Genomic DNA, 26,764 nt, shown 5'->3' on the forward strand with positions numbered 1-26,764 from the left:
TGACTATTCACGTCTGTTCATTACAGAATGAAATTACTATTTGAAGTGTAAATGGTGACTCCTAAGTGCAAAAACCAAATAATGAAGTCTTTGTATTGCATCCTTTGCTAAGATCAGCCTTTGTGGACTGTCATGGCCTGGGGAGTAGAGCCTTTGCCATAGGTATAGCAGAATAGGTATCCTACTGCAGTGAGTTATAGGGGATTCATTCCAAATACCATTTAGGGGAGGTTCCAGCTGTTAAAAAACAGGAAATACACTTCACATTGTAGTACAACACAACTGTCCTTCCCTTATGCGTCCTTCCCCTAGAACAAAAAGGCCTTTCATCCTTATCAGGATTTATAGTAATCTTCAAGATTAAGATATCTTTTGCTTTAGAAATCCGCTCTTATAACTGATGGAGTATAACAAATAACCCAAATAACTTTAAGTAACTCCTTAAAATTTTCTTATTTTTTGTGGAAGAAAAAAGTTGCATTTGTATCTAGTCCTGTGGTTTTAATACAAGGTGTTTTCCTTGCTATAATGGACACTGCAGAGAAACAAAGGTCTTAATTTGTGTTAGCAGAAACATTGTGATACTAATATACATTTTTTTAGTAATTGTTGCTTGAAAACCACACACATGTGGTTGCCAGTTTTACCGAACTAGGATGTGGGTAGGAGGAGTAAATACTTGACTTTTGGATTCATAAATAAATAAATAAATGAAGGAGCTATTCTAGGTCTTGATGTGTAAATTGTGGGGAGACATAATAAAAACTAATGGAATTTGGTGTAAGCATTCAGATGCATTCAGTACTCTATTACATGTCTGCATTTAGTGATACCAAAGATGCAGCCATATAATTTCTGATTTAGCATTGTTAAGTATTTAAAATTCCACACAATTCAAATTGCTGAAGGCATTGTACTAGCATCATCTAGATTCAAATACAGAGATTTTATAAAAGGTTTATCCTTCTACCTGGAAGATGTTTAAAGGGATGAGTGGTCTTGTGATTAATGCTTCTTTTGTGATGGATGGCATATTGCTATAGTATCAGCACTTAACTTTAGTATTTACAGTACCAGTCTATGGACTAACTGTGCCTGGTGTCTTTATGTCCCCATAACATTGCAACAGCCCCAGGAGAAGCTTATTAATAACTACCATTTTAGAGTTAATTGGTTTGCATTCTGATTTTAATAAATAGATTCTGGGAGTTTGCAACTAGATTTATGGAGCTTCTGATTATATTGACTTTCAGTTAAAAATTTGAGGATAACTAGTAGCTTACTGCAGACAGTATCAATGTATATGCCATGGTTTTGATAATAGTCCCTAATGCTTTTTTGGAGATGACTTGAAATGGGTGTTCATTTCCACATTTTGTCTTGCAGCCTCTCTTTTTTACAACTTTGCTTTGGAGCAGGGATTGGAGAGAAGTTAGAAATGACAGTATTACTTCAGTTTCTGCTCATATTTAAAGTTACAGGATTTTCTGGGAAGTGGGGAGGATTTATATGTATGCCAAAGCCCATTTGTGTTAGCCTGTGAAGGCACCAGCTAAATTGTGTACGCTTCATACGTCCAGTGGATCTTGTGAAATTTTAATTTGGACAGTATGTATTTCTGAGGGGAGTAGGAAGTTGGACTTTATTTTTTGCCTCATTTTCTGTGAGATGAAAATATAGGTTGAAGGAACTATAAAGATAAGGCCAGAAGTGCTGAAGTCCTATATATTAAGACTAAAGCTGTCAAAGGTAAATGTTTTGTAGGGTTGTCTTTCAATATTGCTGTAGTTCAGTATCTGATGAATTAAAACCAGTTTGGTACAGTGGATGAGTTGACAACAGATATTGCTGCTAATGTGTGCTTTAGTAATATGAGTACATACTATTAATGTGGAGATATGCAGGTATTTTATTTTCCTTATCTTCTAAACACATACCCATATAAAATCTTAAAGATTTACAAAAACTGTTGTATTGCTTAAATTACTAAGGAAATAGAAAAGGTTTTTCACTATGTGTTCAGAATAGTAGTTCTTGATTACTTTGTTCTTTGCATTTGTAGTAAACGCTGCTCCAAGTATGCTTTCTCTGCTTTCAAGGCTCTTACATTGAGAGGAACAACCAAGTTCCCAGCAATCTTGAAAGAATGTCACTCGGGTTTTCTTTTTTTGTGAACCTTGCTATTCTGAACTAAGTTGCAGTAGATGTAGAAATACTGTGTGAATATTTGAACTTTATTAACTTGAAAATTAATATTTGTCGCTTGCTGTACAGATGGTTCTGATTCCAGAGATAAGCCAAAGCTCTATCGTCTACAATTAAGTGTCACTGAAGTTGGAACTGAAAAATTTGATGACAATTCCATTCAGGTATGGAGAAAAGCAGACTCATTTTACAGCACTGATCTGATCTCTGGTGTGTTGTGTGTCATTGTGGAATCTAATAAAATGTGCTGTAAAAACCCTTCAAAGCTTGAAGGGTAATATATTGCTGAAATATTGTATTAATGTTCATTAGTGTGTTTTAATTTATTTCTACTCTTGATCTAAGTGAAGGGTTTTATTATTTTAAGTCAAGTTTTTATTATTTAAGGGGTTTATTATTTAAAATGGAGTTTTCTTTTTTGTCACGGGGTCAAATAGTGCATATCAATGTTATTGTAACTGTGTAATGGCTTTCTTAATCCCATTGAGGTAAGATTTCTTAAGAGCATAAAACAAGCATATCTGTATGAAATTCATGCCAGGGAGTCTCTTACAGTACCCTGGGTCCGTAGCAGCGCATTTACTTGATTTACAATTATTTGCATAGTGAGAGTTTGTATAAAACAGCAAGTGGAAGTAAACAGTATATGACCAAAACAGTGAAAAATATTTCATTAAGGGATGTCTGCTGCACATGTTAGTTAAATGTGTGTTTCATTATTCTTGTTGCATTGAAAAATGAGGTGAAACTCACTGATTTTGTACCCCTCATCTCTGTAAATTCATAAGCAAGCAACGTTAAATAACTAGTTTGTAAATAGGGGAAGCTACATCTTAGTCTTTGTATTTTATTTGTGCTGCTGTGTAATTTAATTTATTCTATGTTAATTTTATTCCCAGTTATTTGGTCCAGGAATTCAGCCTCATCACTGTGACCTCACTAATATGGATGGAGTTGTCACTGTAACCCCAAGAAGCATTGATGCTGAAACGTATGTGGAAGGTCAGCGTATTTCAGAAACCACCATGCTGCAAAGTGGAATGAAGGTTCAGTTTGGGTCTTCTCACGTATTTAAGTTTGTGGATCCTACTCAGGACCATATTATTTCCAAAAGATCTACTGACACAAGTCTTATGGTCAAAGGTCCGAGACACAAAACTGGGTGAGTAAAATTGATTTTCATTCTTCTGAGGTTAGAAGGGGAGCCTTGGGAAAAAATACAGAGTCAGAGCATTATAAATGGGCAGGGACTGGTGTGTGAACTCATTTAAAGCATTAAGTATATAATTTTAATACTTGAGCTCCACCTTGTGATTTTATGTAGGATTAGCAAGTGTCTTTTTCATTATGAAGTATTCAAGTTTTCCCAATTCTCACTTCTGTGTGAAAAACACTATAATGCCTCATTTTCATGTATTTCACAGTTCATCCAAGATCCAGGAAAAGTCAAGAAGTTGCTGAGTGTTCTCAGAGAGGCTGGTTTTTGTTTCTTCTCAGATAATAACTTTCAAGATTCCACTAAAAGGAGTTTGAAATGAAGTAATCATTAAATGAGTCTGTTGAGATAGGGAACTACATGTCTCAATATGAAAACTACTTTTTATAGTGTGATTACTTACCCACTTCTGTTTCTGTGTTGCAAGGACTGACAGTACGGAAGTCTACCCCGCAGTTTCTCATTCATATTTTTGATAGGTGCATAATAAAAACACTGATCATAGATGCTGTGACTCATAGGGGTTTTGTTCAGTGGCTATAGAAAGACTCAGAAGAAACAATTTTAAAATCAGTTTGTGTAGTAGGGGAAAAAACCCAACATCCTGTTTTCCATCTTCTCTGGATCCAAACGAGCCTACTATTTTTAATATACACATTGTTGTATAATATGTCATTTAGAAAAGTAACAAATTTGCTTGGAGATGAGTGAAAGATACCTAGGAAAAGAAGCTTATCTGCTGAGTTAATATAGACATATGCTTTAACCACTTATATTTTTTCTCCGCTGTATTTTCTTATGCAAGGGCACTATGCTTTTTGTAGGCCCTGTCTGCAGTAAGACCTCCAGCCATGTGGCTGTCATGTAATATTCCTGCTTAAATCTTGAGTTCATTTTGCATTTACTCTGCAGATCAATAAATAAGTGCTCTTGCAGATTTACAGTCAGCTGGAAAGCGCTGTATTGCTGCAGAGCTTTATCTGGACAATAAGATCTATGGCAAAGGGCTGTTGCAGCTTGAACAATCAAATATTTTTTTTTAATCTTTCGAATAAGGAGATAATAATATGCATTACTATGATTTATGAATTATTTACATTATGCTGTATGTTTAATACTGAAGAGTTGAGTAAAAAATTGTAGCTAGTCTTCTGTAGTGAATGTGATGCCATGAACATGTTTTATGTGTATTATGTAAATGTGTATTTATATTTTCTCACTTGGCTGGGAAGAAATCAGCTAAGAATCTGCTTTTGAAAATTAAATTATATATATAAATATTTTTAGATTTTATTAATATGGAGAACTAATACAGTATTAAAAAAGGTAATATTAACTGGACTCATGGTATAACCCTTGAATTTTAATTCACTAATTTTAGTTACTCTGTTCCTTGTTTGTTAAATGTTTAACAACATTTCCAGTGTGTTTTAGAAATTATATTATCTTGCTTATAGAGCTGTCCAGGAAACCACATTTGATCTTGAGGGAGATATTCACAGTGGAACAGCATTACCAGCAAGCAAGGTATTGTATTATGACTGAGTTAGCAATAAAAAAGAGCATGTGTACGTTAAATAAAAATTACAACATCAGTAATATTTGGGGTAGTGTGGCCAATTTATCAGTCTCCCCAGCTGTTTTCATTGTGGATGGGGTCAGATATTATATGCATTATTATTTTATATTTGGGAATTTCCACCCCCCCAAAACCCTTTTGTTTAATTTTTTATTGGCATTGGGCATGTATCTCATGCCAAGACTAGTAACATTTTTTAGGAAGGGGAACTCCAAACCTGAAGTAGTTTCTCCCCAAATTGACTTACATAAAGCAGATTACATGCAGGTAATGATTCTTGTAGCTGGTACATTGTTACCTTGTGTATGTAGCATATGGCTGTTGTCATTTGTGATGGGGTAAATTAATGTTTTATATAAAATGTGAAAGGGTGTTCAATTTTAATTTAACTAGGCTTTTAAAATTTAATGGATGTGACTTTAGACTTGTATAGAGCTCCTGTACACACATTGACTAAACAAACTGTCACTGCAGTCACAATTATAAACATTTTATGAGGTGATAATCTTTTCTTGCTTTCTTTCTGCACTTTCTGTTAATAGATTTTCTGTCAGAATTGCATTTTCCAAGAGCAAATAGAGTAAATGACACAATGGTTAATGCCTTACTTGCTATGATCACATGCCTCAGATGAAATGAGAGAATTAATTATTTCAGCAGTATGAAATGGAGTAATCTTCCCAGAACTGCATTCCCTTTTATGATTTATTTCTACTTCTACAAAACTGAAATACTTGTAAATATTTAGTGATATTAATGCAGCAGTGTAGGTATTAATAACTCCGATGGCTTTTGAATGTCATTTTAGTCTTACTTGTTTTTTTACCACAGTCTTTTAATTCAGAATTCTTTCTTTGTAGCAACAGATAGTGCTTTCTTTTATCTTACATGTGTTCTTTACCTACTTCTGATAGGAATTTTAGTGAAATTTAGAAGGAAGAACAGAAATTTTGTAGACTAATAAAATGTCTTAAAATTTCTAATAATAAGAATTTCTGGCTTTATTATATAAAATACTTATTACCCGATGAACCATATATCCTATCTAATTCACAGTCATTAGAAAAGTACTTCTAGTGGACCTAGGGGTTAATGGGAAAGTTTAGTTTCTTTTTTAGTTGTACTGTTTGAGACTGTGTACAAAATCTTGTTAAAACACTGATTAATCACTCATTTACTAATGTTTGCTCTCTTCTAAGTTTGCTTTTCTGTTTGGAAAAGGGGTAACAGTAAGTTTAATGAAAGTTCTCTGAGATGTGGTGGTGAAAAGTGATTTAGTTCAAACTCTTGCTTTGAGATGCACTTGTTGGCAGGTTTTCTGATGTTGAAGCAAATTATTTAGTCCTAGAAATTTCTTATGAAATGTTGAAATACTTTATATTTTACTGATGTCTTGTTTTCTACTCTTCATGCTGAAAAGAATTACTATTTATTTTGCTGCCTAAAGCACCGTATTTGTCACATTCCTGATAGGTTTTAATTGAATTAGAAATCATAAATTAAAAGCTTCCTACTAAGGAGCGTGAGACACCAAAAGAAAACAAATTAAATGGTACATAAAGAAAAAAATAACAGTTTGAATTGCCCCTTCTTGTCTTGGAAATTTTGTACTGCCTGCCAGATCAGACTTTTCTTGAGATCAGGGTAAATTATATTATGGGTCAGTAGTGCAAACATTTGTAGCTATTGCAGAAGCAGAGGGAGGGAACATGACCAGTTTTAAATTTGTAAACACATTTAACTTTTCTCTAATCTAAAGTTCCCAACTTACTCTGACTTTGTACTGATAGTGATGTAGCTTTTAATTAAAGATGTTTGAAAGCTGCATTATAAATTCTAGCAATGCATTAACAAAGAGCTGCTCCTAGCTGGCTGTTGCTGTCTGTTGAATTGGAAGCAGGCTCTTCAGTGCTTCACTGTGGTGAAAATGCCTGCTGAGCTGTCGCTCTCTGTGCCATACTCCCTTCTTCTGTTTCCCCGTCTCTTTTCAAGCCTCAGACCTCAGCTTCATTTTAGTGCTGCTAGGCACAAGCACTGGCTCATGCAGTGCTTGCATGCTAAGCACCTGTCCCGCTGTTTTGAATTAGAGCACCAGCAGGCTGGACGGTGACAGGACATCATCCGCATCCAGCACAGCCGAGCGAGGAATGGTGAAGCCGATGATCAGAATAGACCAGCAGGATTACCGCAGACAGGACAGCAGGTAGGAAATGTGGGATCCATTACTTCTCAGAATGGAAGAAATGGATGTGTTTTTCCAGTAGATCAAGTGCTGTGTTAAAGTATTTTAAATGATCTGGTTTTCTGTAAAGAGAATGATATTTCTTTTGAGATCTCTCTCCAGATAAACCCCAGGGTTAACAACCAAAGCAAAAAAACTTCACAATACTTAAAAAAATCCAAAAATAACTAATCCTTTGCTTCAGTATTCTGTTATTTGTGGTTCTCCTTTTGTCAAGTCAGGCTGATAGTCATGTCACATCGTTGTTGATTTGTGGTTAGGCATGTCATATGAAATGAAAAGTACACTTATAATTTTCATTTGTCAGTGGCAAGATGATGTGATTTACTCTGGAGAGTGAAATAACCAGGTCATTGCTATGTCTACTGTGCTGTTGTCAGCGGGTGTGGAGTCTCTGTCCTTGAAGATACTTAAAACCTGACTGGACAGGGTAGTGGGCAACTTGCTCTTGTTGACCCTCTTTTGAGCAGGGAAGTTGGATCAGATGATCTCAAGAGTCTCCTATCACACCTCAGCAAATCACTGAGAATGTGAATAGAATTTTTTTCGAATCTTTCAAAAAATACAAGATTTATTGCTGTCTACATAAATCAGCTTTTAAATTTAGATGAACAGTGGTGATAAATGGATGAAAGGTAAGGTAAATGTGCTGCAGGGTTAAAATGTGCAGTGGTTCAAGTTGTAAAGCTTGCAGTATGAAGCTTTCTGTACCTTTAAATTGATATATTATTCATTAGACAGAAAAGAGAGTTCCAAGATGTGAGTGGCAGGAAATAAATACAACCAAAAAAGGGCAGAAAATTGTGCTTCCACTTGAACTTGAATGTTCAAGGGTCCTATAGCAGGGGCATTTTTTAATACTTTCAGTGAAGTTTGTCTAGAATACAACTCAGTTCTACTCTCTTGTTAGACTGCCTGGTCATCTTCAGATTCTTTTTGGAATTTTATTAGGGTTGTGAAGATTTAACTCCTTCTTGAATTACTAGTATTTTAATTGTAACTTTCCTCATAAAAGATAACAAAGCCTCTTTTTGAACTTTTTATATCCTGTCAGAAGTTACCGAGGCTTCTGCTGTTAATATTTCTTGATCTGTGCCTCTGTATGAAGTTTATTAAATTCCTATGAAGAGGATTATCTTGTGCTGTAGGTCTGTGTTTCAAAAACACAGAGCCATCTGTGAGCTGTATCTTGGCTTCATTTGTTGGGGTTTTTTTAACTTCTTAAATTCCTTCTAAAGGGAGTATTCATATGCTAGTTTTTACAAAGGTTTTTTCACCATTGTTCCTGTGTGCAGAAAATATTTTCAGAGGCATCTAGATCACATTTAAATTTGGGATAACTACAGCCTCAGAGATCTTCATTATCAGCCCTGACATTGATGTTTTATTTCAGTATGTCTTACATGTCTGTAGTAAGTGTTGTGTATTATTTATCTAAATACAGCACTTCTGCCATGTGCTCTTTCTCAGATACATTCACCGTGTTCATGAGAATAACAAATTAGCAACATCAGGATGTCAGATTAGGATGTCAGGACTTGACAAATTGGGCAATGAATTTGTCTGAATACATGGAATATACATGGATGTATTTTGTGGGCCTTTAGTTAGGTTTCCTCTGGGATACTCTGGTCTCATTTTTTGAACTGTAAGGACAGTAACTGTGAACTGCTTTATTAGTTTAAAAAATAAAAAATCTGTCACTGGCAAGTTTCAAGTTCTTGTTTCTGTACAACTTCCACCCCACACTGAATGTTCTTGTGGGTACTCTGTTCATCACGGCTCTATAAAGGTGAATAATAAGGACAAATAATACTTTCTTCCGATAACTCATGGATTGGGTTGAAGACCAAAGATTAGAACTTTGTTTGGCTGCCATGTTTTTTTTCTTTCATTTCTAGAAAGAAAAATAATTGAGATCTGAAAACATAACTCCAGTTTACTTACTGGGTATCATTGTTCTGATCGTCATGTGATTCTTGGAAATCAAACATAATGACTATTTAGTTAAGGATTGTGGTCATACATGCTCATTAGATAGCTGATTACAATTAACATGAGCAAACATATAGTAAAAATTAGAAAAGATAATTTTTTGCCTTGGATACCTTTCAGGAGTCCTTCAAGATGTGTTTGGTTGGAAAAAGTATGATGATATGTAAGTGGTGTTAAGTGAATGCAGATGCTTACCTGATTTCTTGCTTTAACATGCCTTAAAAATTTATACATAGCTAGTATGCTGACTTAAACAATCACGCAAGGGTGTTTCCATTTTTTATGCAGTTTGAGAGACAATTGAAAATACAGAAATATCAGGAGACTGCATTATTGCTTTTATTGCAATGTTAAAGTGTAATATTACCTTACACTATACTAAGAGATGAGGCAACCCCTAATCAATATTTTATGGCCCTTCTAAACCTAACTAGACTTTCAGACTGGTTTAGCTCAAAGAATTTCATTACCACAGAGAGGCTTTATCTCTAAGAGCAATAGCATAAAGACAATATACACATAGAAATGTATCCATTAAAATGTGTTATCATATTAGAAGCACAGAGAATTACTTCAACTTAGATCTGTAATGTGCAAAGCTTAATTAGAGAGTATTTATATTGTGTGTCCTTAGGAGAAGGAGGAAGATAGTACAGGGTTTGGAACTAGATGACCTTCAAGAGCCCCTTTCAACACAGACCATCCTATGACTCCATGGTTTGTTGAAGGGAGCTGCTATAGGATGGTTAAATAATTGATTACTGCATCAGTTCCTAGACAACTAATTTACAGCTAAAATAAATTAACAATTTTTAAAGAATACTTCATATTAATTTGTCTCTTATGGAAAATTTCCAGACGTCTGTAAGCAATCTTGCATTAATATCAGGTCTCATCATTCATGACACATTTTCTCTCATTGGCTGGAAATCCAGTTCCTATGTTTCTGCTGAAACTGATCAATATCATTTTGTTTTAAGGAAAATAAAATAAATCATCAGCTGAAATCTGTCACTGGTTTACTAGCCAGTTTGTTAAAATATTTCTATCTCTTATTACCCTTCCTGTAATGAAAGATTAAAAATTGCTTTGGAGTTGTCCTTATAGTTCCGTTTTATAATGCTGTGTATTAGTAATTTTTCTATGGAAGTAATTAAGTTCTCAGTGAAGATGGTACACTTTTGACAGTGTGCAAGTAGTGGCAAATTAGTTCATTTTTAATTTATAGCAATAAAGACACAAAATATTACAATTTACACACCAGCTGGGTGCTTTTCATAGAGACAGGATGCTGTCATGTTTGAAATATAACTGAAATGGCAGAAATTTGTGTACATACTGCCTACTATTCCTTAACTTTCAACTCCCCAGAAATTTGATTTGCTGAGCACTTCTTATAATAAGGCATTATGTAGATGGCATAACCTGAGTTCTCTGCTGGTTTGAGGTATTCCAAGTTTGTAAAAAAGCAAGTAACCAAACAAACCCCCACCAAAACCCAAAGGTACCCCAGATTTTTGGATTCAATATGCTAAAATTTAGTTTTAGATCTTATAACATAATCAAAATTGTATTGTGGATTTTTACTACAGGAGGTAACTGAATAGAAGCTTTCAGTGATGTATCTCTGCTTTGTGGCATAATAATCTTCAGGAGAATGAGATTAATATAATTATATTACATTCCTTTCTTTATCAAAGTTGTTGGGGAAAATAGAAAGCTGCCTGTTGTGTTACATGTGGTTAAAATGGTTATTGCATGCAGAAGATGTTAAGCTTTTATGCATTTCCTAAAAATGGGTGCCCAGCTGCAGAGAACAGCTCAGGTGGTGCCTCCACTTGAGGCAGTAATGAAAGGATGGAAATTAAGAAAAGGTTTTTCACCTGGGGGTGGTTGGGCACTGGAACAGTGGAACAGCTCCTCAGGGAAGTGGTCACAGCACCAGCCTGGCAGAGTTCAAGAAGTGTTTGAACAATGCTCTCACACACATGCTGTGACTCTTGGGGTGTCATATGTAGGGCCAGGAGTTGGACTCAGTGATTCTGATGGGTCCCTTCCTCTCAGGATATTCTGTGAAATACATATTTAACTTTTTACAGCCACCAGAAAAGTCAAATCTCTGATCAGTTTTCTACTCTCTGATTTCTCTGATAGGTTCTGGTAAGAAATAGCTCTGCAGTCAGCTTCAGTGGGGACAATTCTGGGGCTGACTGCTGTTTCTTAGTGTAGTGTGGCAGCAGCTAGGTGGGGGTAGGGACTGGGTTTGACCTCCTTTTCCTCTTTACCAGAAAAAAGGACAAATAGGTTGACTAAGTCTTCATAAATTTTGAGAGCATGAAAGGCAGCAAAGTACATTTGTTGTAACTAAGCTGATGTGTCAGGCAAAGCTTCATTCAATTTCTTTCATGTGTCCATGAATAATTTGTTATTTGAATCCTGCCAGTGGCAGATGGCAAACTGATCCTATCGGTCTGCTGTGCAGCGCACAAGAGGGTGTTCATTAATATCACAGACTCCACAGTTCAAGTCTGTTTTTTTATCTGTTGTGTTGCTGGCAAATACAGCTTGAATGATTCTGGAGGAAAGGTAAAGAAAGGGTCATTCTGTGGAAGGTGGTTGTGTCAATATTTGGAACCAATGTATTTGGAGAAATACGTAATTTTACAGTAGTAAATATCACCCATGTGGATTATTTGTTTCAATTTTTCTCATCTTTCTTTAGATCTCAGGATAGTCATGGACCAGAACTGATATTGCCTGCCAGTATTGAATTCAGGGAAAGCTGTGAGTAATTTGTGAAGTTACAATACTAACCTGTTAATGCTTTCTTCTGTACTGTAATATTTCAGTCAGATTGAACACTTAAGTAAATGTTGAAAGAAAAGATGACGATACAGATGCTAGACAGTCTAGTAGTATAGCTAGTTTTGTTGGGAGGGTGAACAGATACTTTAGATATTGAGGCATGTTCATGCATATCTCAATTCTGATTGCATTTCAACTCTATATTCAGATATTCAGATTAAATGTGACAAAAAAATTTATGCCTCCTCCTCAACAGTACCTTGGATTCATTGTTTTCTATGCTGAGTGTCACCAAGATTGAATCTTGGTGAAAATCCATTTTCTATAAAATCTGATTAGGTTTACATTGTCACATAGAGTTTTAATTTTTATTATCTTGGTCCCCAGGTTTTTAAGGCCTCAGATCTGGTAGAAAAAATAACATACTGGATAATTGTCCATCCTTCAAATATTTGAAACTAAATAGATTTGTGAGCAAGCAAAGACTGGTTTTTATTAATATGAGAGCTTTGTTGGAGTAAAATGTGCAAGAGAAATCTTGCTGTTTCCTGTTCCCTTGAAGATGCAAATTTTCAGTAGATAGGAAATAGTAGAGAAATGTTTCCCAAAGATCAGATTTTCTGACTTTATATAGAAGTGTTTTGTTAGTGTGTCTAACTAACTGCAGTACATAATAGACAACGTAGAGTTCTAATTCCTGTAAGTTGCTCCCCCTTCTTCTCCTTCTCCCAAAGAAAATCCTTTATGCTTCAAGTTAGGAAATTATTTTCTTTCATTTTCTTTCTGTCTTTGGATTTATGACATGCTGTTTCTTATCCTCTTCATCTACAGCTGAAGATGCCTTCTTATCTGCCATTATAAACTACACAAATAGCTCAACAGTTCATTTTAAGCTGTCACCAACGTACGTTTTGTATATGACATGTCGGTATGTATTGTCCAACCAATACAGACCTGACATCACTCCTGCTGAGCGTACTCACAAAGTCATTGCAATAGTCAACAAGATGGTGAACATGATGGAAGGAGTGATACAGGTGAGTTACTCTGCCAAAATATGTCAAGGGAATTACCTACATTTTGTTGATAATCTAGCAAACTTCTTAGCCTTTTTCTTAGTCTGACCCTTAACAGTAGCTGATTATACAATAATACCTGCATTGACTGCCCTTATGAAGGGCAGCCACTGCTTTTATGTCAGTGAAGAATGTCAGTGGTAAGAAACTCTTTCCTGAGCAATGTGGGAAGTTAGGGAGTGGCTGTTGCTCTGAAGATTGTGTTCTCTGACAAGAGGTGACTATTTTCTAGAAGGTAAGATCTTTGCAAATGTTTCTGGCTGTGAACCCTTGTAAAACAAGTTGGATTGGCTTCTTAAAGAACACCATATAGGTAGCATTTATTTGCACTGATTGATACTTGAACATGTTAAACATGACTTTTAAATTTTGACCCTGTTACTTTTGCAACTTTTGTAACCAAGAAAATGGTCAGATATCTTGAATATAAAACTGGACATAAAACTTGGACATCTTGAACCAAGCTGAGAGAACTGCTTTGTAAAGAGAAATAGAAGTTCTCAAATGTTCCAATATTTTATATGTAGTCTAACAGTCTTGCTACTATATGTGCAGGACTTCTACAGAATCCCAGGGAATTCTGTTTTGTGTAGAAATGCAGGATCAGATCACTGGGTTGTCTGTGATATTAGACAACACCTTGCATTGATAAAACAGACTGGTCATTTTCTCTAAAAGGAGTGCTATTTCATGTATCCTCAATAATTAATTAATTAAACATCTTTGTCTTCGGGTTTTTCTCAGAAGAAAAATTGAAATATGATTTTGTATTTATTAAAACAGGTGTGTTTGTTGCAAATAGTGCTGCTAGAGTAGCAGCAAGGACCCTGCTGCACAAAGTGCTGTACAGGCATAATAAATGTGTCAGTCTTGCCTTAGAGAATTTACAATGCAAGTGTTACACAACAGCTTGATTAAAAGAGAATAGGAGAGTAAACAACAGGAGTGGCATGAAACATAGCAAATCAAAATTGTTCAGCTTCTGTTCAGGTTTTGGAAAGATTTAGTGAAGTTTTCAGCAGGGGAATGTTAGCTCTACACACCTGTGTAATCTTACAGAACAGGCTCCCACCTTTCACAAGAAAGATTGGGAGGAAATTCTGGTATTGAGGACACTTTGCAATAAGAAAGTAAGATTTGCCTTCTGTGTACATTCCAAAGTTGATCAGAGACTGAACAGCTTGCTTCTGAAGTGAAGAACTAGTATGTTGATTATTATGAGTCTTGATGTCTCAGTCATTTGAATATTGATGTTGCAATCAATGGCTAGTTGATAAAATTGATGATGAAATGGTATCAGCAATTTATATTCAGACTCTTTTATTAAAAAAAAAAAAAATTAATCTGGCTATGGGAGACAGGAGACTGTGACTATAGGGGAGAACATGAACTGGCAAGAGCCTGCACATAAGCAATTCAACAGCTAGAATGCAAAGTAAACAGAGAAGGGTAGGCTTCAAATATAAACTGGAAGTTACAAGTCTGAATCAAAGAAAGTTACTCAGTTTATATAACTCATGTATACTAGTTATAATGAACCTAAAAACACTTGCAATGACAGAGGCAGGTGCAGTGGGAAAGCAGAGATAAGATTTCTGTTCTTAGTGTTGAATGGCTAACAAGGTGGCTGCTAGAAGATACTGGTGGGGTGGACTCAAACATCAGTTTGACTTGAAAACAGATCAAAGCTAGAAAGTAGATTGTCCTGTGAAAATGTTAATTTACCACACTGAGAAAAGTCTTCCCAAGTCACATGCAGCCTTGTGGTTGTAAGCAAATGTATTTTCTGTAATCCTGCTAATACTATTACAAAACTGTTAAACCAAACTGTTTGTCTGGACTGTTCTTTGTGAAAGGCCATTCCTACAGCCTTGTAACTTGAGCTTCAATCTAATCTTCAACCTAAATTTTAAGGAGCACATCAGAAAGGAAACAGTATTTGTGGTTTGTGAAAGATGTTGCCTAGTTGCAAGAAATAAACTGAAAGGAGTCAAGGTTGCATAAAAATTGGGAAGAGGTTCATTTAAATGTTGTGGTGAAGGAACCAGAAGGGGGGAAAGTACACCTGCAGCAAAAGATTAAAACTTCAGTGAATTTCAAGGTTAATAGGCTGAAGGCAAAGAAATACATTGATTCTAATGAATGACCAGCAAAATGTCTTCAGCTTGGACCTGTCTTAGTGGAGTAAAAACAGTACAAGCCTAAGCTAAGTCAAATGACTTAATCAAAGGTTACATAAGTGGCTTGTATTTATGGCTGTCACAGTCAAATTACCATGTAATAAGTTGTATCACAATAGCTTTTTTGTGTGTTTCAAATGTAAAGCATTCCTGCACTGAAGGGGATCTGGGTGTGAGAGACAGAGAAAACAAATGAGAGACAAGGGAAGAGAAGCACCTGAAACAGTAGTGAGTAGGTGCACAAACTCCTGTGCTGTATTGTGGGAATAAATTAATGGCTGAGATTCTAATTTTGCCCGCCTAGATCAGAAAGCTATCAAGCATCCTTGTGAAGTTACTCAAGAAGTGTTTGTTAACAAATTAAATCTGTGACTTCATATATAATATTTGTATCCAAATAATATAGATGACTTGGTATGAGGTAGGTATAAAGTAGGAGAGATCTATGAGAGGGCTTAGTGCTTTCAATAAAAAAAGGAGGACTAGAAATTTAGTTCATTTTAAAAAGCCTTTTTTGTTTGTTTTGGTTTTTTTGGTTTTTTTTGGGTTTTTTTTCTCTTTTTTTTTTTTTACAAATCATTCTGTGGCATTTTTCATCCTTTTTAAATTTTAACATTTGTTTTTAGAAGGAGCATTTCCTTTTGTTCTGTGCCAACACATCTTCAGTCAGTTAAGACTGCTTTGGTTGGAAAGGTGGGGGAAACAAAAAGAAGAGATTTGGTGTTTTGAGCTCTAACTAAAATTATAGTAGTAACATCTCAGATATTTGCATCTAATCTCACTGTGTTGCAGGTGGGGGAGAGTGATCTGAACAGAGCAAAAAAATAATAAAGTGCTCAGTTCTAAATAATCAGAAAAACATCTGGTGGTTTCTTTTTTCTTTTAGCTCAGTGTAGCTTTATATTTATCAACATTTAAGAAACTTAATGTGGTATTTCATTTGACTGTTCTGTTGTTTAAAACAATCTTTTTGTTCTTTAATTGAGAAGTCATGTATTAAATCTGTCCTAGGTGTTCTGTGTATTTTGTTTGCTTTTAAATGTTATTTGGTTGGGGGTTTTTTTTGTTTGTTAGTTTTGTTTTTTCCTTTTGGATGGGGTTTTTTTATTCCCTCTTTGTGTGTGTTTGTATATTGTCTCTGTTGCAGCAGTGTGGGCAAATGGTTCCCAGGATCTGTTGTTTGGATGGCTAGTTACCCCACTGCCTGCAAAAATTTCTGTAAGGTTTCTCTGGCACACTGAGCATGGAATAACCAGTCTGGGATGGCAACTAGTTTAAAGCATTAATTCTTTGAATTAATCGTGACATGTAGGCACTTCAGTTCATTGCTGTTGTGCTACTGGTCCTAATAAAATAAATAATTTTTTAGAAGGAGCTCAGTTGTATCATAGCTACTGATTAATGCATCTGTGTATAACTGTGAACATGTGTTGTACCTTCATATTTAGTGTTTGATTTCTAAAGCTTTCATGATTGTTCACAAGTTTCTTTCTTCTATTCTGTTTGATTTCCTTCGTCCGTTTTTCTCCAGGAGGTAGACCAGGTTGATCAGGTAGGATATATTTGCTGGGAACTGATCCTAGCTATGTTGGCTTAGCTCAGTTTCTCATGCTGCTTCCATATCAAAATACAATACTCAAACAGCTGGACTTGAACAGTTCATAACACTCATTCAGCAACTGGAACATGCAGTACTAAAATCCTTTTTTGACTTTGCAACTTTTACGGCATTCCATAATTTCTGCTTAACGCACTTCAATGTGGATATGAAATGACCAAAGTTCTTTTTCTTCCCTTTATTTTCTTTTTTTGTTGTTTGTGGTTCCTATTCTTTGGATTTCATCTGAGGTTGCCTGGCCTGGCATTTGTGGTCGGGAGATGGTGAGATAGATCAGTACTTGATACTGAATCACGTGGTATCAAAGCCAGTGAGCGCAGTATCAGCGTGGCAGTGGGTAGTAGTGAATATGCGCTTAAAAGTGCACAGATTACCAGATACTGCATCTGCTAAGCTCTTAGCACTGTGTAATTAGATGCTTACACCGTGGCTTTCATTGATATGGCTACTGGCAATTTATTAGCATTTCATGTGTTCAGTGAACATGTTAAAATTGGACTTGGTAGTTACAGCAATTGTGGTATTACGTACAAACATTTTGCAAATATCTGGTATCTGAGAGGTGTTTGGTGAAATGGGAAAGAGGTACTGGTCTATCTTTTGGAGCCTTTTTAAGCTGCCATGCTTTATCAGAAAATTATTTCCCTGTATTATTTCTTGCTTCTTTCCACTTACAGAAACAGAAGAATATTGCTGGGGCCCTTGCCTTTTGGATGGCAAATGCATCTGAACTACTCAATTTCATAAAGCAAGACAGAGATCTTAGCCGAATTACTGTGGATGCACAAGATGTTTTGGCACACTTGGTTCAAATGGCATTCAAGTAAGGCTATCAAACTTCTGTTTCAATTACCATTTTCTTTGTTTCTGTGATTCATAGAATAACTTCACATTTCTGCCAAATTTTAGATATTGCAATAATGTCCTTTGTGTATTGTTAAATATCTGAGAGGAAAACTTAAAAGAATGTCCTACACTTCCTTTAGACAGATGCCCTGTTTTGTGAATATGTATCACTGATTTGTGCACAGGTTTCATCCGTTAGATGTTTTTGTGATACTTGAGGCTGCTAATGAAAATTTTAGGGAAATTTAGTTTGTGTTGATTACTTCCTCTTAGTTTAATGTGAAATTGTGAGGAAAGGTTAGTTATGCTGTTAGTATGTAAATGCATAGGGTTAAATATTCCTGGGTCTTTAAAGTAATGAATCTTGTTCTCTTTAAGGGCTTCTAAATATAATCTATATTCATAATTCTCTTAAATAATCATTTGCACAATGTTTTTTTTTTTTTGCACAGATTTTTCTTAAAAAAGGAAGGACAGGTTTTTGCTTGTATAAAAATCATTCTGTACTTATCAGCTCAGGCAATTAGAATACTGATTGAAGGAAAAATTGAATGAAATATCCAAATGGGAAGGGAAACGCTCAGAGGAAAGTGTCCTTGAATAAAGATAAAAATATTGGCTGAGCACAGCATTAATAAAAAGGCTTAATTTTATTTCATAGTCAGATTTTTTCTTCTTCCTGAGCCACTACTGAACAAGTCTTTCTTACCAAATTTGCAAATCAGAAATTAATGTTTAGAGAAGTCCCCCAGTGTATCTTGGGTGACTTAGACCCAGCCTACTCGCACTTGTAGGATGACTTTTAAATATAGCATTTTCTTTTTTTCTGTAATAAGAAATACTGTATTGTGTCTGGGAGACCTAACCACAATTGAATGGTTTAGCTTTCAGGGACTGTGTTTCTCAGAAGAGCAATATGTGTCATTTGTGAAAACTTGCCATTGCTTTCTGAACTTACAGAAGGTTTCAGGGGAGCATCAGACCCTTTTGTATGGATTCCCATAGATTTTGATATTTTTTTTTTTCTTTCTGGGGGTAAATTTTGGGCAAGTATGGTATAGCAAGTAGCTATTTTGAGAGAATTTTGATTTTTGTAGCATCTCTAAATCACTAGTTGTTAATGAAGCTGTGCCTTTTGCTCTAGCTCAGTGTCTTGAATCAGTGTCTTAAAATAACTTCTTGCTACTGTAATTGGCCAGGTAGTCACCAAAGACAGAATATTACTGTGGCTAGGAAGGAATGGTGCTGTATTTCTCTCTCCACATTATAAGCAGTCTGGATGCAAAATTATTCTTGAATTTTAGCTGTGTAGAATTTCCCTAAGTATAGTGTAACATGGCAGATTCCAAATGCATGTACTAAACTTCTGGAGAACCCTGGACTTTATACGTAGAAGGCAAATAAAAAACCACAACTGAAGCATGAACAGAAAGAAGTCTGATGTGAAAATGTCATTTGATGGTAACTGGCATACTCCGGGACTGGTAGAAATGGCCATGGATTTAATTTCTAGCAATTGTGGGGATTTAATTAAAAATGTTTTCAGTGAAATGAAAGGGGTGTTTTAGAAAGCCATGAAATGTTTTCTTGTATATGTGTGTTTACAATCTGATTCCTTTTTAGTTTCAGTTCTTAACAGAAAATATATAAATGAATTAGCAAAAAGAGAGTTAAAGAGAATGTTTAATTATTTGAAGAGAATGAAATTATTTTCATTTCAGGGTAGTTAAAGGTAAAAGAAATAAAAGAATGAAAAAATTTCTCACACAAAGCCATAGGGCCATTTCAGGATTTTGTGTGTGGGGTCACAACATGAATTTTTAAGTACTGCTCTTGCTAGATTTTAAAACAAAGAAACATTTATTTATATTTAGAAAAAAATATTTTTGCAAACTTCTGGAATCCAAGATTGGCCTGACAGCATCTCTTCATGTAGCATATGATACTCTCATACTCTCTTACCAGTGTGGTAACAATATTGCATGTAAATGTCTGTGCTTGTACCCAGACTACCAAAGACCAATTGTCTTTGTTCATTGTTTCTAGGAAATTTATGGGAAAATTGGTCTCTCAGGCCTTTTTAAAAGTATTATTGGGTTTCCTATAATCATATTCATAACACAGAAATTTCAGGAATCTTGTAATTTGATAGAACTCTTTTATTTCGAACCACTTGTAATGAAATAGAGGATTTAAAATTCACTTTTTTCCCCATTCCCTTCCAGGTACCTGGTTCATTGTCTGCAGTCAGAGCTTAATAACTACATGCCAGCATTCCTTGATGATCCAGAAGAAAATAATCCTCAGAGGCCTAAAATAGGTTAGACTACTTGATCTTTGTGTCTTCCAAAATATACCATTAATTGTTAAGAGAAAAATCTATTTATTACTCATGGTACTAGATTTACAAGTTACTTTAACCCCTGAGAATTATTTGGATCAATTTTGAATGGATGATTAAGCTCTCTGCTGAAAAAATATGTATCCTTCTAGTGCAGGGGATTCTGAAACTGGATGCTGTGCCCCAGGTGCGGTTTTGCAATGCTGAATGCATCGGAAGGATTGCTTCCCTCTCTCCTTCCTGTTAGCTGCTCTAAACAGCTTAGTGTGCAACTGAATACTTTTCAAGCAACCCCACACTGTTAATTCTCATTCAACTTGATGTTTACTAGGATCTCTCTGTAATTTTCATCAGGGTTGCTTTCTGTCCAGGTGGCACCTGTCCTGTGCTGTTGCATGGACTTTGTCCCACATGCAGGACTTGGCAGTTGCCTTTCACCTTCATGAAGTCCCTGTCAGCCCATTTCTCCAGCCTACTGAGGCCCTTCTGAAAAATACTGCTGCTCTTTAAGTATTTATAAGTATTTATAAGTATTTATAAGTATTTATAAGTATTTTGCTGCCTCTTGGTATCATCTGTGAACTTGCTGAGAATGTGCTCCATTAGATTGTTCAGATCATTAATTAAAGTCATTAATTAAACAGTATCAGTCTCACCTCAGAACATGAGGGAAGCCACTAACCTGTGATTGCCAACTGGACTGTGTCTGCAAATCCACTAAGTCCTATGGTCCAGCCAGTTCTCTCAGTGTGTTGCTGTTGCTGTCAGTTTATCCAGTCCTCACCTTGGCAGTTTCACTGTAGAGTTGTTATGGGAGAACTTGATCAAGAATCTCCCAGCTATTAAGGTCAGGCTGACTGGCCCTGTAGGTTCCTGCCACAGTTCCCTTCCATGATACTTGAAACATGATGCTTCACAACAATGAAACTTTCTGGGTTTTCCTGTCCACCAGAGCACCTTGCTCAATGTGTGCTATCACACTGTGTCTGTAATCCTGGCTCAGTGACTCTGCTCAGACTTGTAATGCCTCAGTAATTGAAGAAGTGATCTGCAGATCATTTAAACAGAGCAGTCTGTTGAACTACAAGGAGTATTTATACAAGTGTCATAGATGCTTTCTGGTACTTTACATATTAAGCTTTCTGTTCTTGCTTTTTCCCCTGCATTAAGTCTTTAAGGAAGACTGAAGATGCAGTGCTGTGTTTTGTAGTGCCCTGTACTGTGAGAGTACTTCTGGGGACACAAACCCAGAAAATGTAGCAAACTGATGCTGGAATAAAAGCAGATGCTGTTTTTATTTCAGTTATTTTTGCTTTATAGATTTCTTATAATTTACAGATATTTCTTTCAGACACAATCCTGAGTTTCAATTTAAAAAAAAAACTAATGGTCTCTTTAAAAGAGATTTCTGGTTAAAAGTATTGCTTTAAAGAAGATGTGGAGATCAATGTGTTGCTTCCACTAGGAAGCATATGGGGATGTTTGCTGTTGGTGATGCTATTAGAAGTCCATGTTGCTTGTTAGATAATACTGCAATGGAGTAATTGGAAAATGGGATTTTGAATAATGTTTTAAAAATCTGATGTATAAACAGAAGGTGCATTCTATAGTTTAAGTGTATCATGCAATGCAAATAACTTCTGCTGAAATTTGAGTACAACTTGATACTTAGAAGAAGGTATGGAGTAATTGGAATATGCATTTGAAACAGTAGAATATGAAGGTTGAAACTTGTTATAAAAACTAATAGGAAAAACAGTTGACTCAAGTGAAGATGTGATTTAAATGTTGGGTGTAGCCAGTTATTTACTTGTATGATAAATATTTTCCCCAAGAATTTATTTTCATTTCAGGGGTTACGTTCTACCTAGCATTTTAATGTTGCTCTATCTTTAAAATCATGGAGCAGTAAATGCATTTCTGAAAGTGTAACTTAAATACATTAATTCCACCTAGCATTCACCAGCCTGACTTGAGTGTCTTTGTGTTATTGCCTAAACTAAGTGTACCCTGCAGTTTGTGAACATGAGTGACTTTTTGTTTTATCTCTGTAGATGATGTGCTGCATACCTTGACAGGAGCCATGTCCCTGTTGCGACGATGTAGAGTGAATGCTGCTCTGACCATACAGCTCTTCTCCCAGCTGTTTCATTTTATCAACATGTGGCTTTTCAACAGATTAGTTACAGCCCCAGATTCAGGGTTATGTTCACATTACTGGGGAGCTATTGTTCGCCAACAGCTCGGCCACATTGAAGCCTGGGCAGAAAAACAAGGTTTAGAATTGGCTGCTGATTGCCACCTGAGCAGAATAGTACAGGTGAGTGTATGTGTGATTAACACTTCTCACATATATTCAAAGAGAATATTTGCCTATGCTGTGTTCCTAGAAATAATATAGCATATAGCTTGTGTGAATCAGTCCTGGAACGTTAAGGTAGCATTGAGGTAAAGACAAAGAATGTTTGCAGTAATGTTAATGCTTAAGTTACAAGTGAAATTAATAGTGAACATGACTGTTAAATTTCCATTTGTAAGACTGAGCAGTAACTATACTGAACAGAGACAAGAAGAGTAGCTGAAAAATTGATATGCTTCACTTACAACAGATTTAGTATTAATTCATATTTTGGTGCAGGAGATGTATTTAGTGTTTGTTTGGGGAGCTATTTATGTTGCTTCTGTTACACTTCTGTCTTCTTGCTTTCTCTTTCCCTATCTCTTATCTAAAGAACATTTAGATACCAGGCTCAAAATTTTATTCTGGTTTGAATTTGTCATCTGGGAATTTTTTTCTCCCCTCTAGGCAACCACATTGCTTACCATGGACAAATACTCACATGCAGATGTTCCAAATATTAATAGTACTTGCTTTAAGCTGAATTCTCTGCAGCTACAAGCTTTGTTGCAGAATTATCACTGTGCTCCAGATGAACCACTCATCCCAACAGTAAGTCTCTTCTATTGCTCATTGTGCGGTTTTAACATGCCTGAGATTAAAAAAAAAACCTCTTGTAAGTGAATAGCTATCTTATCTTTGGTGGATGTACTTCACTGGCTTGACCAGGGTGTTAACAAGAGTCTCTCACACTGAATTGGAAAGGAAGGTACCATTCCATGTTGCACATATTCAGAGAGGTCTCACTGCATCTTACACCATTTGGCATGAAATTTAGAAAGGTGCTAGAAGAGAACCCTAAAATCTGGTTCTGTGTGTAACCAGAAGGAACAAAAGTTTGATAATTTGTAGAATTCAAAGGAAAGCATCAGAAACACTACACTTTTTGACATGCGAGATGGGATCTTGAATTCCTTTATGCAAGCAGCGGACAAATTGTCATTTGATTAACATAATGATACCTGGAATTTTTATGTATGTATATGTATAATGTTGCTTTTGGGACGGTGCTTTTATATTGATATTTAAGATGACTGAATATTCTAAGTTCTACCATGGCAAAATTCAAAAAACAGCTGTGTTCCTTGCAGAATTTAAAAAAAAAATACATCATTCTTTGGGTAAACTCTGAAAGTTCATTGATCTAAAAAAAAAAACAAACCAAAAAACGAAAAAACAACAAAAACGAAAAGCCAGAGGCAGTCTAATATTTATATAGCATTGTCTACAGAGTCCATCTTGTATTGACTTTGGATACATTTGTTTATTAAGTCAGAAGTACTAATACAACAGCTCAAAAGGTGTTGGGGGAGTGGGAGGAAGAAGGATTTGTAGCTTGGAGATGTTTTTATGTATTGGCTACTAAAGAACAGTCTTTTGCTGAAGAACATAACCTATATTACCTGTTTACACATAGGTAGAATTCCATAGTTGCTTGGTTTATTATTATTTTTATCTTTATTAATATTACTTTTTTATTAACAACATACACCACAAGTTTGAAAAATACTGAAATAAAAATAAGAGCTTCTGTCACATTTGCTAATACAATTAGCTATGGGATTTCATAAAATAAAACAATGCAGGGTAGTGACTGTACATAGCGGAGCCAAAGAAGTTTTATATCTGGTAATTAGTTTTTCAAATTGATTTTTCTTGCACTCTTAGCATCTTCTTAATGTAAAGTATTTTAACTTAGTGATATTATTCCTTCGTAGTAACAATGTCTTTCTGCCTTCTGTCCAGGAATTGATAGAGAATGTAGTAACTGTTGCAGAAAATACGGCTGATGAACTTGCTCGCAGCGATGGCCGAGAAGTCCAGCTGGAAGAGGATCCTGACTTACAGCTACCTTTCCTTTTACCAGAAGATGGCTATTCCTGTGACGTTGTCAGGAATGTTCCAAGTGGTTTACAAGAATTTTTAGATCCACTCTGTCAAAGAGGTTAGTTCTTTTTGTTGTTTTACAATGATCTGTGTAGCAAACACAGAATGCGGAATATATTTTAGCTAAGTGTAAGCAACTTTTCTTTGTGTGTGATTCAGTCTTTTTATACTATGTTCTTCTTTGCTTTTGCAACCTGTTAAAATTATTAAGGCTTTTTAATCCTTACCCTTTGTCCTTGTCCCTTTCTTTCAGTTTCAAGGTTCTGAGTAAGCAGTGCTGTGTTACTAGTGCCTGCTGAAGCATTGTTTTGCCTTTGCTCCTAAAGTTTTTTTGATTTTTAAAATCAATGTGAATTGAATAGTTAATTTTTTTTATTATTTTTTTTTTTACTTATCAGCTGCTTCCGTGTAACATTGAAAAATCCCATGAGCTTTAAATAGTTCGTTCACAGTTGATCAGTGTAAAGAACTTATGGTTTGGGCACTTGTAGCCTGACAGCACTTCAGATGACAAGTAGATGATGGATCTTGTGGTTGCATGAAACTGACTTGAAACTTTCGAAAGTAAAGCAGGGGGTCTGTCTGAGCATTTACAGTAAATGAACAAGTCATAATCTTTATTTGGTGCTACTCAATTTTATTAGAATTTCTTAATTTTCTGCTTAAAAGCAGTTGTTTAAAAAACTGCTACACAAATGTCAAGGTAAATAAGAGACTGTAGCAAACAAGGCTAATGAAAAGGCAGATTTGCTCCATGCTACAGTGAACCTTTGCAATTGTTGCTTCCAACTTACAGAAAAGCTGTATTCTTGTATTTAAAAGAAAAGTAGGAGACTGACTGTTTTGAAAGGCCAGTGAGTAAGAGAGGATATAGTTTTGAGACTAAGGGAGATTAGTAGAATAAATTCTTTAATTAGTAAGTATAATTCAGTTGCCATACAAGTGGTGGTATATTCATTATAAGTAAGGCTTTTTTAATGCATGTGTTCAAAATTTTATTTTTTGAGTATGCCTTAAATTATGCTGAGGAACTTTTTGGAGTGAAACAGTATAAACTGAATTGCTGAAAAATGTCTTTATGAGGAGGAGAATATCATATATTTGGATGGAGTGATTAATAATATTTTTTGTGATGTGTATTCTCAATGTCCCCGATTTAGGAGAAAATGGATATTTCTGAACTGCTGTGGTGTCTTTTTCAAAATTCTAGGAGTTTTTCAAATAACAAAAAGTAAATAAAACTGAATGCCTGTTAATTGCAGTGTTGAATTTAAAACCATAATGTGTGCATGCAAAGCTTCTCCTCTACTAAATCTATGCTGAGACTTGTTAGCTAGACCTTCTGCAAAGCAGATATCTGTAACACTGTTTTAACGAGAGTTTTGGTGGTTTGTATTCTAAAAGATGATTTGGTGTTTCATGTCTCTTCTGAATCTGCTTGGTAGAAGCAATATTTTGCAGCCCCAGAGTTTTCTATGAGCCTGCAGTGTTTTTAAATAAATATGTTTCTCAAAAACAACAGCTATAAAATGATAGGATTTCGTAGCTAGTAGCCTACAATTGCAGCAAAGCCCATAATGGCATTTGAGATACAAGATTTGGCACATTAATGAGTATAAAAAGATTAATACTATTTTATTTTAATTGAACCCTTGAGAAAATGCTATGACTATATTGATGTTACTTTTTCTTTTAGGTTTTTGTAGACTAACACCTCATCCACGGTCACCAGGGACGTGGACAATATACTTTGAAGGTGCAGATTATGAAAGTCACCTGTCCCATGAGAATGCTGAGCTGGTAAGTATTGATCCAGGGAATAATTATCCACTGCAATCTTGGCAAGGCATTGAGTTTTATGTGATGAATTTTAGTCCTTATTAGGAAGAATAGGCTTTGTTGTTAAACATGTAGTTCATCAGTGAATTGGTGCATTTAAGGAACTGTTTGGTGAATTTTTTAAGTCACTGTTTTTCTAGGCTGTAGCATGATTATAATTTTCACAGAATCAAACTTTGTCGTATTCCCCCAGTCTGAGAATAAACAGTGAAGAAATTTTTTCTAAACACAGGCAAAAATATATATGGACATGGATCTATAAGTAACTTATGGAACTGCAGGCTGCTTTTTTTTATAAATTGGCAGTTACCAACCAAATATATAGTATTAAGTTCTAGTCTGGGGCTTTTTCCTGAAAAAAGAAAAAAATAATTTGTTTTGCTTTACATTATGATTACTAAAAAGGGCCTCACTTCTGTGCAAGTTGAGGGTGTTTTTCTTTTCTCTTGTAAGGGTTTGTTTTTTCATTTGTTTGCTTCGTGGTGATTTTTTTCTGCTTCACTGTTTAAATATCAAAGTTACAGAGCAGCTTGGTTT

The 26,764-nt window shown here is 35.4% G+C and overlaps 1 protein-coding gene across 20 annotated transcripts in view; it reads left to right on the top strand.

Annotated features, from left to right (window-relative positions):
* The window catches only part of AFDN (afadin, adherens junction formation factor), a 117,856-nt gene that overhangs the window by 49,133 nt on the left and 41,959 nt on the right, over positions 1-26,764 (top strand). For 13 of the 20 annotated variants that reach the window (XR_001520438.3, XM_015621805.3, XM_015621790.3 and 10 more), the window contains 13 exons: positions 2,275-2,369; positions 3,105-3,367; positions 4,879-4,948; positions 7,088-7,203; positions 11,960-12,021; positions 12,874-13,079; positions 16,830-16,850; positions 17,594-17,739; positions 19,988-20,082; positions 22,158-22,423; positions 22,910-23,053; positions 24,248-24,446; positions 26,085-26,188. Coding sequence is in view for 19 of the 20 variants with exons in the window: in XM_015621805.3 (XP_015477291.1) it covers positions 2,275-2,369; positions 3,105-3,367; positions 4,879-4,948; positions 7,088-7,203; positions 11,960-12,021; positions 12,874-13,079; positions 16,830-16,850; positions 17,594-17,739; positions 19,988-20,082; positions 22,158-22,423; positions 22,910-23,053; positions 24,248-24,446; positions 26,085-26,188 (1,787 nt within the window). In the remaining variant the exon portion in view is untranslated. The remainder of the gene's footprint in view (positions 1-2,274; positions 2,370-3,104; positions 3,368-4,878; positions 4,949-7,087; positions 7,204-11,959; positions 12,022-12,873; positions 13,080-16,829; positions 16,851-17,593; positions 17,740-19,987; positions 20,083-22,157; positions 22,424-22,909; positions 23,054-24,247; positions 24,447-26,084; positions 26,189-26,764) is intronic. The other 7 variants (XM_015621794.3, XM_015621802.3, XM_015621806.2 and 4 more) reach the window with 1 other exon arrangement.

Source organism: Parus major, chromosome 3 (genome assembly GCF_001522545.3).
Source record: "Parus major isolate Abel chromosome 3, Parus_major1.1, whole genome shotgun sequence".
Lineage (NCBI taxonomy): Eukaryota > Metazoa > Chordata > Aves > Passeriformes > Paridae > Parus > Parus major.